We start from the raw sequence: 13,881 nt of genomic DNA, 5'->3' as shown, positions 1-13,881 counted from the left end.
TTTTAAACCCTAAACTCTAAACCCTAAACTCTAAACCATAAACCCTAAACTCTAAACCCTAAACCCTAAACCCTAAATCCTAAACCCCACCCTTTAACTCTAAACCCTAAGTTTGTGACTTTTGATAAAACATTAAGTGCTATTTTTGTGACTTTTGACCTTGAGTGCTAGTTTGGAAACAAAAACTTGATTTAGTGCTATTTTTGTCTTTTTCTCAAAATTCTCAAAGGTAATGAATGGAAAAAATCTCAAAGGTTTGATCAAAATGTTGATCAAAATTTTCATCAAGTGATCGATCCCTCAAAAATATTTTGAGAAAAAGAAACCATGAGATGATTTTTTTTATAAAACTTGTTTACAAGTCGAAGGAAACTTGTTTTTAAACCTGTTTATGAAACTTGTTTTCAAAAAAGAACTTGAGAAGGAACTTGAGAGAAGATGTGTGATGAATGAAGAAGAGTGTTGTGTTGTGAATAAAAGTTTGGTATACAAAGTTTATATAGACAAGACTACAAGAGTTCAGAAGTTTATATAGACAAGACTACAAGAGTTCACAACACTACAAGAGTTCACAAGTTTATATAGACACAAAGCTTTACAAGTCCGTGACTGATGACTACAAGAGTTTGCAAGACTACAAGACTACAAGAGTTAGTACGTAAGCATTGCACAAGTGATTACTACACAAGTCTGTGACTGATGACTGATGACTGATGACTGATGACTTTACACTCTTCTTGACCTGAAAAAATGAGAACATGACACCCTCTATTCTCTCTCAAAGTGACAAGCCATGTGACCACAAAGAGCTTTAGAAGAAGTGACACCTTTACCACATTCTCTGTGAACTTCCTCTCTTTGAACTGCTCCATCTTCTATCTTAAAGACAAAAGATCAAACCACTATATAAGCACAGATCAGAAGAATGGAAAACTAGTGAGAACCCATTTATTTAAATTACCTCAAATCTTGGAAGAACACAATGAACTAGAGAATCATCAAGCTCAAAGCTTGATACTTTCTGACAGAGATCAGTTTTTGGGGAATGTAATAGTCCTCTCTTGTTAACAGGCAACAGAACTAGACCACATTCAAGGACGTATCAGTGTGTCAAAGATAATGAATCAGATTACCAACTAAACAATCATAACCCACGATGACAAATACAAATTGAACAATTGAAATTACCTCTCCTAGTATTGCAGGTCCTGGTAGCTTAATCCGATAAATGACCTGCAGGAACAAAAATATCCAATCTCTCAAGATGTTCAGCTGTATACTTTATGTATCTCTGAGAATTCTTACCACTCTCAACCAGAGGCCTACAATTTAAATATCTTTAAGGTTTACATCTTGACACTAAAAATATGTTGAAAAGCTTTTGCAGGTAAGAGAGAAAAAGGATTTTACCCAAAGCGTTTGAGGAATGATCTATAAGCAGGCAATAATACTTCAGCAACAGCAAGTCTTAGTGACTCTCTTAGCTCTGTGTCTGGAACCGTCCATTGTGATTGTCTCTGATGCAACTCATCAAATTGCATATTGAACATCTTGAACCTGCTCTATTTTTTTCAATATTCTTTAATCATTCATATATAAACATTTTTAGGTAATTAATATATAAACATTTTACAATAACTGTGTTTTTGGTTGGATGAAGGCTTACCTCTCTTTTGGGGAAAACAGATTCAGGAATGTGTACACAGGTTTTAGAAGTAATCATAACAAAGTTTCGTGAGGCACCTTCATCCTTTGCCATATCAAGGAAGGCCTGGAGCTCCAAAGCCCTTCGGTAATACATCATGCCTCGCACTAGTTTATCAAAATCAGTCACAACATGTATATAGCAAGGACAATATCACAGAGCTAAAACGTGAAGCAGAGTTTGTCTAATGAAAAAACTACCACATACCAGTTTTGGTCAGTGTTTGGCCTCTGTAAGATGCCAGCAGACGAAGCTCTTCTTCCAAGTCTTCTCACGTGACAGTTTTCACCATTTTCACTATCAGCCCTGGGAAGCACATACCCCTTCTCCTTCTCCGACGGCTTCTCAAACAATCCATAGATCCTGCTCAAAAGCCGACTTAGTCCACACCACAAGTCGCAGCGATTGCAGACACAATCTTCGTCGGAGCGTCAGACACGATCTTGGTCTGGCGGAGAATCGGAGAAGACGGAGAAAAACAAGAGAAAAGAAAAAAAAGAAAAATAAATGCCTTTCGTCTCAACGATCGGTAATGGCTTTTTAATTTTATTTTGATTTAATTAAATCTCTCAATAACTTAAAAACCCATACTAAGAAATTCCTATAATCATGGTCTAATGTGATAAATATTGGTATGGGCTTAAAGGAATTAGTATGGGCTTAGCAAGAAACCTGTACTTGAGTTTCTGAAAGAAAAAAAGAGGTTGGCCCAAGCCTCGTCTTCACATGAGTAATTGAGTGCATCATCTGAGTCTCAAATGGTGGGGACGAGATCATTTGTATCCATCCATTCACAGACTTGAATGCTCACTTATTGGCAGCCAACTATTTCTAATCTACAACAATATCTCAATCTCAAAGGGATAAACATCATTTCATGTGGTCTTGAGTTACAATATCCTGAAAAAGATAAAACACTTTGAAAATTCCTGTAAGAAATTAGAAGAATAAAAAAGGGCAAATCTCCAAAATAGCACCTTTCTAAGTTTATATCACAAAAATAGCACTCAAAAACTAAAATGACCAAAATAACACTTTTCTAAGTTTATCCTTTGAAAATTTTAATTTTTTTATTTTTCAAAATTTGAAATCTTATCCCCAAAACCTCATTTCTCAACTCTAAACCCTAAACCCTTAAACCCTAAACTCTAAACCCTAAACCCTAAACCCTAAACCATAAACCCTAAACCCTAAACTCTAAACCCTAAACCCTAAACCCTAAACCATAAACCCTAAACCCTAAACTCTAAACCCTAAACCCTAAACCCTAAACCATAAACCCTAAACCCTAAACTCTAAACCCTAAACCCTAAACCCTAAACCATAAACCCTAAACCCTAAACTCTAAACCCTAAACCCTAAACCCTAAACCATAAACCCTAAACCCTAAACTCTAAACCCTAAACCCTAAACCCTAAACCATAAACCCTAAACCCTAAACTCTAAACCCTAAACCCTAAACCCTAAACCATAAACCCTAAACCCTAAACTCTAAACCCTAAACCCTAAACCCTAAACCATAAACCCTAAACCCTAAACTCTAAACCCTAAACTCTAAACCCCACCCTTTAACTCTAAACCCTAAGTTTGTGACTTTTGATAAAACATTAAGTGCTATTTTTGTGACTTTTGACCTTGAGTGCTAGTTTGGGAACATAAACTTGATTTAGTGCTATTTTTGTCTTTTTCTCAATAAAAAACCCTGAAAGAAATCAGTAGCTCAGAAGAGAAAAGCTTCGTATCATGGAAGAAATAAAGATACCATTTCACGAACATCTTGTCAGACCTTGTACTCGCTTTCTAAAGGCCATATGGTGTGGTGCATGCGGCGAAAATCAATACCGCATATACGGAGGCTACCGCTGCAATGAGCTTGGCTGTGATGAAGCGTTCCATAATGAATGCGCTGAAGCCTTACCTGAAATCATCAACTCTTTTCATCCCGAGCACCCTCTCACACTGATCCAGGATGATGATTTGCATAATGCTTGCAGTTTATGTCAACAAAGGTTCATACTTGGGTACAGCTGTTCAATATGCGACTTCCAGATAGATATGAAGTGTGTGAGGATACCACCCCCACTTGTTATTTCTGAAAATTCATGCCTACACGAGCATCCACTCAAACTATCATATGGAGAGCCGTCAGACAGCTTGGAATACGATTGCGCAGTGTGTGGCTTTAACATTGGCTATAAACATAAATATTATTACAGATGTCATCAGTGCAAATTTGCCATCCATCTTCGATGTGTCGATAAAGCTCCAGGAGCATACCACACTTCCCATCCCGAGCACCCACTCAAGTCAATTAGTTCTCCACCTGATTATGCCGACAAAAAATGCCTTCTTTGCGGGGATGAGTTTGACGACAGCAAGCCCTGGCATTTGGAAGATAAAAAACTGCACCATTGTGATGTTTGTAATTTCAGCATATGCAGAGGTTGTAAGACAAACCCACCACCAGTTTGTGTGGTAAGCTCGACGACACATGAACATCAACTTCATCTTGTCCCAAGACGCATGGACTTCACTTGCAATGCTTGTGGGGCGTTAGGTGACCGAAGCTCTTATTTTTGTCTTCAGTGCAATTTCATGATTCATCGAGAATGCATCGATCTACCACGCGTTATAAACATCAACCGCCATGATCACCGCATCTCTTACACTCGCCGCCTGGGACATGGAGAGTCTCCATGGAAATGTGGAGTTTGCCGTAAGAAAGTGGATGGGTTCTACGGGGCTTATACTTGCTCCAAATGTTCTACTTTTGTTGTTCACGCAAGATGCGCAACGAGAAAAGATGTTTGGGATAATGTGGAGCTGGAAGGGATGCCCGAAGAAGAAGTGATTGCGCCATTCGAGGTGGTTGATGATAGCACAATAAGACATTTCAGCCATGATCATAATTTATATATCAACAAAGATGGCCAGATTCTACATGAAAACATAGTTTGTGAAGCATGCGTCTTCCAAATTGGTTCAGAATCGTTCTACAGTTGCAGGAAATGCGACTTTATTCTCCACGAAAAATGTGCTAACCTTCCTCGTAAGAAACGTCATGTGTGCCACAACCAGCCATTCACACTAAACACAGTTTCTCGCTCTGAAGAATGTTTTCTTTGTGATAAACGATTCTCCGGCTTCAGGTACGAATCTAATGTGTCATTCCAAATTACGCTAGATGTCCGATGCTGTTCAATTTCAGAACCATTTGTACATGAAAGCCATCCACATCCGTTGTACCATGTATCAGATTCAACGGGTTATATGGTTAGACGAATGCTTAGCTGTGATAAGCTTAGCTGTGATGAGTGTGACTTTAGCTTGGAGTTCAAGGACGCTGTTTTGCCGAAAAAAGTAATGCGGAACAGGTATGATGATCATCCTCTTTTCTTGTCTTACGGTGAAAGCAATGTGAATGGAGAATATTATTGGTGTGAAGCATGTGAAGCAAAACTGGACCCAAAGAAATGGTTCTATACATGTAATGATTGTGGGATCACACTGCATGTTCCCTGCGTTGTGGGAGACTTCTCATACATCAAGCATGGTACAAAAGTAAGCTATGAAGAATAGCGTCATTCTTTTGAAGTGTGTTATGTATCCAACACCTCTATTTGTAGACCATTTTGCTTTGAGTGTGGTTCTCGATGCATGCTCCCTTCCATTCTTAAGGTTTTCATGTCCGGAGGTTCTGTATACATTTGTTCTGAAAAATGTTTAGGTAAAGACTGGAAGCATTAACGGAATGGGCCACGCTATGATGAATAAACACTTTGTAGTCATTTTATTCGAATGAATATTATAAATTAAGTTACTCTTAGTAAGGCTACCATCTTAGTACTAAACAGATTACCTTGAGAGGAATGCCACAAGCAATGAGTTTAACTCGCGGCAGTAAGTTAAGAGAGGCTCATACTCTTGCCAACGTTGAGCAGGCCAATGCGACACATACGACTTCAATGCCTCTCCGTCCATCCTGCATCCAATCCAAGAATTGGAGTTAATATGCTGAGTAAGCATGGACAGGACATTTGTAACTGAACCTAAGATCCGAACCAAAGAGAACTCAAATCCAGTATCCGATTCGAACAATAAAAATATCCTAATGGATCTTGTGGGGTGGTATTTTGGGATATCGGATATTATTTGAAACAAACCCGTATCCAAATGGATATTCGAAAAACAACCTGGAAATTCGAATTAGTATCCAAAACGAGTTTATGAAACCAAAATAAATAATTCAAATACTAATCCCATGTTCATTTTGATCTAGCAGTAAAAAAACTGATTCCGAAGTATTATTAGTAACCCGAAATGAACTTGAATCCCGAAGTACTATTATAAAACCTATCCGAACTCAAAGTATTATTAACCAAACTCAGTCCAAACATATGTATACCCCGAATGAAGCCGACTAGGCTGACCCGGAAACACAAAAAATTCAATCCCGACCTAAACGGGTATCAAAACGACCTAAACGGGTATCAAAACGCTCATGCCTAACACAGAGAAAAGCAAGAAAATAGCTTTTTGCATGCACGTGCGAGGAACTAGACTCAAACCTCTTATCCATGTATTGGTTCAACTGCTCCTGCAGATCAACAGGGAACGCTTCCAACGCAAGAGATAACTGACGCTCACTCTCAACGACCCCTTCCTCAAGTTCCTCACGATCTCAAGCTCCAAGTCTTTATCGTCTCTAGTAGGCAACTACTCCGCCTCACCTAAGTACACAATCCTCGCGTTCAGAAGCTTCTCCCACACTCTGTTGTAACAATTGTGAGAAGAAACAGATGCGGAAACAGATGAATAAAAACGATGTAAAAACGACACAGAGATTTAACGTGGTTCACCAACTTGGCTACATCCACGGGCAAAGAGAGATCTTATTATTGGAGGCGATATTGAGTTTACAGAGTACAAGTTTAGGGTTACTTCGAATACAAGATATATATAGTAACATCTCGTATCTAAAATCAGATGTAACATCTATAATAACTTGATGCAACGCTCTTGATGCAACCGAGTCGGTATGATGTACGTGATGTAACATCCATCGCCTAGATGTAACATCCAGATTCAAGGCATATCAACACACTTTCTTCTTATCTTTCCCAACTGCCATCGGTTCACCTAGCGCCGTCGCGTCGTAGATCCTAGACGTTATCTCCTCTACAGGCGGAGGAGGAGAAATTTGAACGCGGTAATAGACATGATCCGGCGAAGGAGCCGTGCTTCTCGTTCTCCGATGATGATGAAGGTTCTTGGTTAGGTAAGAGAGGCGCTTTAATCGCCGGAGTCATTTTTCTCTCAGCCGCCGGAGATAATTAGCGGAAAATTTGCGGCCATGAGAGGGATGATTTGATTTGATTTGTTCGAGGAGGGAGCAGGAAGAAGATGGCATCGTTATCATAGCCTTTTGTCGTGAACGCTTTCGTTTTTAGACTTTTGCGAGATATTATTTTGTCCAAAAAACAAAAAGAAAGATGTGCAAAATACAATAAAAACGTATAGCTGTGTGTATAAAGTCCCATGTACATCTTTTGTAGATATATATTGTGAGCTAGGAAGGCTCAGCATGCATGGCTGCAAGATGTTATGAGCATCTCAATCAATAAATATTTTTTTGGTTAATTAATTACATTATTTGTGGGTAGTGTACACTTTTCCGAATGTGTTTGGTGCTCCTACTATGTACGTGTTCCGACGAGCCAAGAAACATCATGCTACTTGTTTCTTTCTAAGCAAAGCTTCTATAAGTCATGACTTACTGAAACTTCAAACTTCAAATCTCAAACACACATCCCTTTCTTCATGGACACTCCACAACAACAAGAAGACAGAATCTCACCACCAGAAACGACGGAAATGCGACTTTATTCTCCACGAAAAATGTGCTAACCTTCCTCGTAAGAAACGTCATGTGTGCTCCAACCTACCATTCACACTAAACACAGTTTCTCGCTTAGGAATTTGTTGTCTTTGTGGTAAACGATTCTCCGGCTTCCGGTACGAATCTTATAACTCATCCCGAAAGACTACGCTAGATGTACAATGCGGTTCAATTTCAGAACCATTTGTACACGAAAGCCATCCACATCCGTTGTACTATGTATCAAGTTCATCATCGCTGTTTGAGAAAAAAAAGCTTAGCTGTGATGAGTGTGACTTTAGCTTGGAATTCAAGGACGCTCTTTTGCCAAAAAAAGTAATGGGGAACAGGTATGATGATCATCCTCTTTTCTTGTCTTACGGTGAAAGCAATGTGAGTGGAGAATATTGGTGTGAAGCATGTGAAGCAAAACTGGACCCAAAGGAATGGTTCTATACATGTAATGATTGTGGGATCACACTTCATGTTCCATGCGTTGTGGGAGACTACTCATACATCAAGCATGGCACAGAAGTAAGATTATATATAGAAGGGCTTGATCAATTACATAAAGCGTGTTCTGTATCCAACACCTCCATTTGTAGACCATTTTGCGTTTGGTGTGCTTCTCGATGCATGCTCCCTTCCATTCTTGAGGTTCCCATGTCCGAAGATTTTGTATACCTTTGTTCTATAAAATGTTATGGTAAATATGAGAGTCATGGATAATGGGACACGATATGATGAAGAACCACTTTGTAACTATTTCATTCAAATGTATATTAGCAAGTACAAGTCTACATGTGCCCGAGAGGAACAAACACAATGCAAAACTATCTCCAAGAAGCTCAAATTCTTGAATTCATCTGTTAGGTTTTGACTTAAGAATCATCAAAGCAGGTTCTGAAGTTAACGCATGAAACTAAGCATCGCTTAGAATGTAGAAGTCAATGTCTCATACGTCTCGACGAGACCCCAATCTGCGGCTACAAATGTGCCGGTATAGTCTTCTAGTGTTTCTGCATCCAGATCGCCCTAACTACTCTTCTGCCTTTCACATGTTGTCTTTGTAAGAATATGAGATAATTTGATGAAAATATCGAAGAACAATGAACAAGGATGAAAATCTCCTAACAATATCGATCTTGAAGATCAATATTAAATTTAAGAAAATATATTCATTAATGAATCATTATTTCACAGAAGCTATGATACAAAAATACAACTCAAATGAAGATACATCAAAAGCTTTTATACACATTTTACCAGTTTGATACCTAGTAGAAATAGCCGCATAAAAATCATTGGTTCTTGAGATCATCCATAGTTGCCTCTTCTGTAGTAGTAGTACTATATTCCACAATCTCCACTGTAGGTTGGCTCAAAGCCTCTGGGATTTGATTGGAAGCCGTGGCACCTTTTTGAGCTTGCAGACCCGTAGAGCGTGCAAGATCAATCCATTGCTGCATTTGTACGAAAAAAATGGAATGAATATAAGAAAAAAAATCAATAAGAGATGTTGGTTAGTACAGGCCTGATTCTGACCTGAGTTCCATAGTAGGAGTTAGCTACTCTGACCACAAACGAAATCATGTTTACAAGTAGTGGTTGAGAAGAAAGCTCGTCAGAGATGCGATGCTCTATTAGACCAGCAATTATCTGCAAAATTGAGGTTAAGTTTGATGTTAGACTCAAACATTCAAAGCATAATGTCATTCATCAAAAGGCCTTTCATGGCTTAAGATGCAAAGGCATAATATATTCATGTGGTCATTAAACATGGACGTTTGGTTTCCGGTTTGTTTTTCGGTAATCATTTTGGTTTATACATATTAATTTTAGAATATTTGGTAATTTTAAAATTAAATACGTTAATTAATAGAGAAATTCTATAGGATATTTTTTTAGTTTTTTGTCACAAAAATATCCAAGTAGAAAAATGACCTCCTTAAGTTTTGAGTATAATGTTTCAAAAATAAAATTAAAATTTTCTGAATAAAAAGAAGCTATTTTGGTTATTTTCCTTTTTAAGGACTATTTTTGTGATAAAAACTTAAAAAAAAAAGCTATTTAAGAGAATTGCCCTAATTAATATTTTTGGTTCTCAGTTCGCTTTTGGTTTTTCGGTTCCAAAGATAAAAGAACGGTTCGGATATTTGTGAACACTATCCGATTTTGGGTTCTGTTTTTTCAGTTTGGTTCCGGTTTGGTTTTGAGTTTTCGGTTTATCTGCCAAGGCGTAGGTCATATAGTAAGTTTTACTACTGTTAAATTTTAGGTTTGGTTGCGGTTTGGTTTTGGATTCTCAGTCTATATGCCCTACAGTAAGTTTTACTACTGTTCATTAATTACTAAGTGGATAAGTAAAGCAGTGTGAATCAGCTTTACCTGGTAACGAATATTTGAAGATGTCCCCAGATAACCACCATAGACAACGGCCGTCTTCAGCATAGGAGACCTCTTTGTTTGCTCAGAAACAGCCAACTCCGGTTTAATAAACTTCCTTATCGCATACAAAGCATTTGAAGATCCCACAGCTGCAAAACTGGAAACAACACCAACACCAGCAAGCTTCAATCCACCGACAATAACCGAAGCAATCCTAAGATTCAGAGTCCAGTCTTTTCCACCAAGACTTTTCTGAAACGCATTGTCGGGTATGGATCCTAGGAGGCCTCTTAGTGCATCTATGCTGTTTGGTCTAGCTGTCTCATCAGCGTACGAGAGAAAAGACAAGGTTGGTGCAGGCAGCCAAACTGTGAAGAAATCAACAACTGATGCTCTTACGCTATCGGTTATAACGTAGTCTAGTTCCTCGAAGAAGTTTTCTTTCCGCTTCTCGTATTGAGCTACAAGTGTTGTTGTTATTGATATAGCTTCTTCAATTGCTAATCTGTTTAGGAACTTGGGATCTGCTAACAGCCTTTCTCGGAAACCCTGTAACAGAGAGGATCATTATAAAAAAACAAAAGATAAAAGTCTCACTAAACTACTTAAAGAATATCTTCTAAAATGGATGTACCTGGAACCTCTGTGTAAGCTCTGCAATAAGAGGATATTGCTCCAGATCAAAGAAGTTCTGTAGAATCTCAGGTGACACCAGACCAAGGTCTAATCCCTTTTGAATGTCCTGAAAAAACAATGGAAACGGTTATCTCATGATAAACTAATGACATAAAAAAGTAAAGTGAGAGGAAAAAAAAAAATTTAACTCTAGAGTCAACTCTAAAAGCTATAATGTTCTAAAAATCGTTAGGCGGTAGTTAGGCATTTTATAGAGAATTAGTGCATAGTCGGGCATATAGGCGCCGCCTAGACCAATTATTTTAAAATTGTTATAGAAAATTATTTCGCTTATTACCGATTTGCCGACTAAACCGATTTTTAGAACATTGCTAAAAACAATATCAGATGCAGTAAATAACAATCACACAGAGACTCTAGCTTATTAAAGAAATCACAGAAACTCTACCTGAGGAAGAGCATCACGGCTCCTACCAGCAGCATTCATCACCCGAGCAATCTCTGCCCTATCAAAGCAGTTTCTGCTGCATGGTCTAGCCGCAGAATACCACAAGAAATCAGCAACTGGAGATTCACCTTCTTTCCTCAGAAACTGTCTTTCAGGATCAAGCAACACAACAAGTTGACTCTTCTTAGGAATCTTCCTTGACACCCTAGCAGGCAACCCTGTTCCTCTTGAACCATACTCGACATGGTTGGCCCCTGTCACCACTAACAGAAGACCAGTCCCACCTCCGTCCGCAACTGCTTGTAAGATAACTTGTGACATTGTATGGTCTTCAACGACTCTGGCTTGGGCGGAGAGATAAGAGCTTGGTCCAAACGGAACAATCTGTGTGAGGGGGTTCATGTTGAGTGAAGAGCTGCGTGAGAAGGGAGTAAACCCTGAGATGAACCCTGAACCCGCAGGAGGAGTGTATAGTCTACGTTCAGATTCTGAAAGACCGCGGATACCCTCAGCTTGTACAGTTCTTAAAACCTGCATCAAGTTAATGACATGAGTATAGAAGATGCATATTCTTAGAAAGGCTACTACCATCTTAATAGTAATATATATATTTTTTAACACATCTTTATAGTAATATATTACCTTGAGAGGAGTGCCACAAGCAATGAGTTTAACTGAGTTATCACGACAATAAGTTAAGAGAGGCTCATACTCTTGCCAACGCTGAGCAGGCCAATGTGACACATACGACTTCAATGCCTCTCCGTCCATCCTGGAACCAATCCAAGAACTGGAGTTAATATACAGAGTAAGCATGGACATGACATTTGTAACTGAACCTAAGATCCTAACCAAAAAACTCAAATCTGTATCCGATCCGAGATGTAAAAGTATCCGAATGGATCTTGTGGGGTGGTATTTTGAATATCGGAATATTATCCGAAACCAAAATACCCGAAAAACAACCCTAAAATACGAATTAGTAGCCAAAATGAGTAAAACTAAAATATGTATTTTAATTACTAATTTCATGTATATTTTGGTCTAACCATAAAACTACCAGATCCCCAAGTATTATTAATTGAATCCGAAATGAACTTGAATCCAAAATGGATCTTAGTAAGTACTATAAAACCTATTCGAACTAACTCAAAGTATTATTAACCAAACTCAGTCCAAACATATATATCCCCCGAATGAAGCCGACTAGGCCGAACTCGGAAACACGAAAACCCCAACTTAACCGGATACCAAAACGCCCAGGCCTAACACATAAAAAAATTGCAAGTGCCAGGAACTAGACTCAAACCTCTTATCCATGTATTGATTCAACTGATCCTGCAAATCAACAGGGAACGCTTCCAACGCTAGAGATAACTGCCGCTCGCTCTCAACGCATCTCTTCCTCAAATTCCTCACGATCTCGAGCTCCAAGTCTTTATCGTCTCTCGTAGGCACCTGCTCCGCCTCACCTAAGTACACAATCCTCGCGTTCAGAAGCTTCTCCCACACTCTCTTCTTGTCTTTCCCAACTGCCATCGGCTCACCTAGCGCCGTCGCGTCATATATTCTAGATGTTATCTCCTCTATAAGCGGCGGCGGAGGAGGAGGAGGAGGAGGAGGGGGAGTAGCTGGTGGTTCCGGCGAAGCATCCGCCGGCACGATGGAAGAGATATCCCCCGCGGCGGAGGAAACAGACGGCCATAAGGAAATAGCGGCGGCGAGAAGAGGTGGTGCGACGAGAATTGCGCGGCGAGAGGATGTGACTCGGTAGGAGAGAGTGATGACGTTTGCGAGATTCTTTTTATTCTTCTTGTGGTGGTGGTTGGAGGATGTGAAGGTGATCGGAAGGTGGCCGCGGAATCTCGGAGCCGTGAAGGAGGGAGAAGATTGAGAAGCGAAGAGCCCATTGGTCGTGGGCTTCATTTTTGGTACACGTCAGCTTATTGCTTCGCTAGAACTGAGAGAAGAATAGACATCACACGACAGTAGTTTAGTTTAGTTTGATTGTCCATCTCGCATGAAAAGACGTGGCTCTGGTTTTTTCATCGTATTAAATTTTTTTAAAATCGCATCCATTTTTCTGTATAATTTGTTTTTGTTAGGTCTATCAATTTTATAACCAGAAAAAAAATTATGGACAATGTTGAAGAAAAATTGTGTAGATAATAATGACAACGAGAAAGAAACTATGGAATATATGCCGTTATATTATTCTTATACTCGAAGATATTATTTTCCACTATAAACTATATATACGATTGAAACAATTATGAACAAAACTGGTCATAGATATCTTTACAATTTTTAAAATAATATACATAAATATGATGGTGTTTAAATTATTAAAAGATGTATATGTTCAAATTTGTGCTAAAATTTTTAGTCTTCAAAATCTTAGGACTGGCTATTTAAACGAATATAACAAAATCATACTCTAAAAAATGCAGGAAACTAAATCTAACTCGATATGTTTTTATAATGGCAATTTCATATTTTTGTTTTTTTTGACAATTTCATATTATTTTTATGATGGATCAAAATGTGAAAATATATTTGTATTTTGTATGATTTCATTTTCTAATAATGATTTAATGTTAACAGAATTACCCATTAGTCTAATGTTCATTTGAACTTTTCATAATGGGCTGTTCCAACAATATTAGGCCCATAACGTTTAGGCCTTACTTACAATAACACGGTTTTGCCTCCACTTCAGTTTCCACAGACACACTCCACCGACACCAATGTCTTCTCCGGCGACTCTCCCCGTCACCAACCAGCAAGCCACCCAACCCCACCCCCACCCCCACCCCTTCCGCACAT

General features: G+C 38.8%; 3 protein-coding genes and 1 long non-coding RNA gene across 4 annotated transcripts; 1 reads left to right on the top strand and 3 right to left on the bottom strand.

Annotated features, from left to right (window-relative positions):
- Positions 1–550: 550 nt before the first annotated feature.
- Positions 551–1,067, bottom strand: LOC106340677. Its single transcript, XR_001269473.1, has 2 exons — positions 962–1,067; positions 551–879 (listed from the first exon to the last, which is right to left on the bottom strand). It is a non-coding gene; the product is annotated as an uncharacterized LOC106340677 (long non-coding RNA).
- A 149-nt stretch (positions 1,068–1,216) lies between these two features.
- Positions 1,217–2,239, bottom strand: LOC106339181 (exocyst complex component EXO70A1-like). Its single transcript, XM_013777978.1, has 4 exons — positions 1,906–2,239; positions 1,667–1,812; positions 1,411–1,562; positions 1,217–1,322 (listed from the first exon to the last, which is right to left on the bottom strand). The coding sequence occupies exons 2-4, from the start codon at positions 1,802–1,804 to the stop codon at positions 1,217–1,219; spliced, it is 396 nt and encodes a 131-aa protein (XP_013633432.1). The 5' UTR covers positions 1,805–1,812; positions 1,906–2,239.
- A 1,209-nt stretch (positions 2,240–3,448) lies between these two features.
- LOC106339180 lies at positions 3,449–5,069 on the top strand. Its single transcript, XM_013777977.1, has 2 exons — positions 3,449–4,854; positions 4,962–5,069. The coding sequence occupies exons 1-2, from the start codon at positions 3,449–3,451 to the stop codon at positions 4,981–4,983; spliced, it is 1,428 nt and encodes a 475-aa protein (XP_013633431.1). The 3' UTR covers positions 4,984–5,069.
- A 3,670-nt stretch (positions 5,070–8,739) lies between these two features.
- LOC106342452 (protein RETICULATA-RELATED 5) lies at positions 8,740–13,089 on the bottom strand. The gene is made up of 7 exons (XM_013781392.1): positions 12,365–13,089; positions 11,698–11,827; positions 11,056–11,586; positions 10,606–10,713; positions 9,972–10,520; positions 9,129–9,242; positions 8,740–9,046 (listed from the first exon to the last, which is right to left on the bottom strand). The coding sequence occupies exons 1-7, from the start codon at positions 12,979–12,981 to the stop codon at positions 8,885–8,887; spliced, it is 2,211 nt and encodes a 736-aa protein (XP_013636846.1). The 5' UTR covers positions 12,982–13,089; the 3' UTR covers positions 8,740–8,884.
- Between the last annotated feature and the right edge of the window lie 792 nt (positions 13,090–13,881).

Source organism: Brassica oleracea, chromosome C4, assembly GCF_000695525.1.
Source record: "Brassica oleracea var. oleracea cultivar TO1000 chromosome C4, BOL, whole genome shotgun sequence".
In the NCBI taxonomy this organism is placed as follows: domain Eukaryota; kingdom Viridiplantae; phylum Streptophyta; class Magnoliopsida; order Brassicales; family Brassicaceae; genus Brassica; species Brassica oleracea.
The sequence above is the reverse complement of the archived record's forward strand: the minus strand, read 5'-3'. Positions and strand labels throughout refer to the sequence as shown.

Coding starts and splice junctions, on each gene's coding strand:
- LOC106342452 (XM_013781392.1), bottom strand. CDS start 12,981: ATGAAGCCCACGACCAATGGGCTCTTCGCTTCTCAATCTTCTCCCTCC. Junction 10,714..11,055: donor GCCGTGATGCTCTTCCTCAG/GTAGAGTTTCTG, acceptor TTGTTTTTTCAG/GACATTCAAAAGGGATTAGA. Junction 10,521..10,605: donor AGCTTACACAGAGGTTCCAG/GTACATCCATTT, acceptor TCTCTGTTACAG/GGTTTCCGAGAAAGGCTGTT.
- LOC106339180 (XM_013777977.1), top strand. CDS start 3,449: ATGGAAGAAATAAAGATACCATTTCACGAACATCTTGTCAGACCTTGT. Junction 4,855..4,961: donor AAACGATTCTCCGGCTTCAG/GTACGAATCTAA, acceptor ACCATGTATCAG/ATTCAACGGGTTATATGGTT.
- LOC106339181 (XM_013777978.1), bottom strand. CDS start 1,804: ATGATGTATTACCGAAGGGCTTTGGAGCTCCAGGCCTTCCTTGATATG. Junction 1,563..1,666: donor CTGTTTTCCCCAAAAGAGAG/GTAAGCCTTCAT, acceptor TGAAAAAAATAG/AGCAGGTTCAAGATGTTCAA. Junction 1,323..1,410: donor TCATTCCTCAAACGCTTTGG/GTAAAATCCTTT, acceptor TTTAAATTGTAG/GCCTCTGGTTGAGAGTGGTA.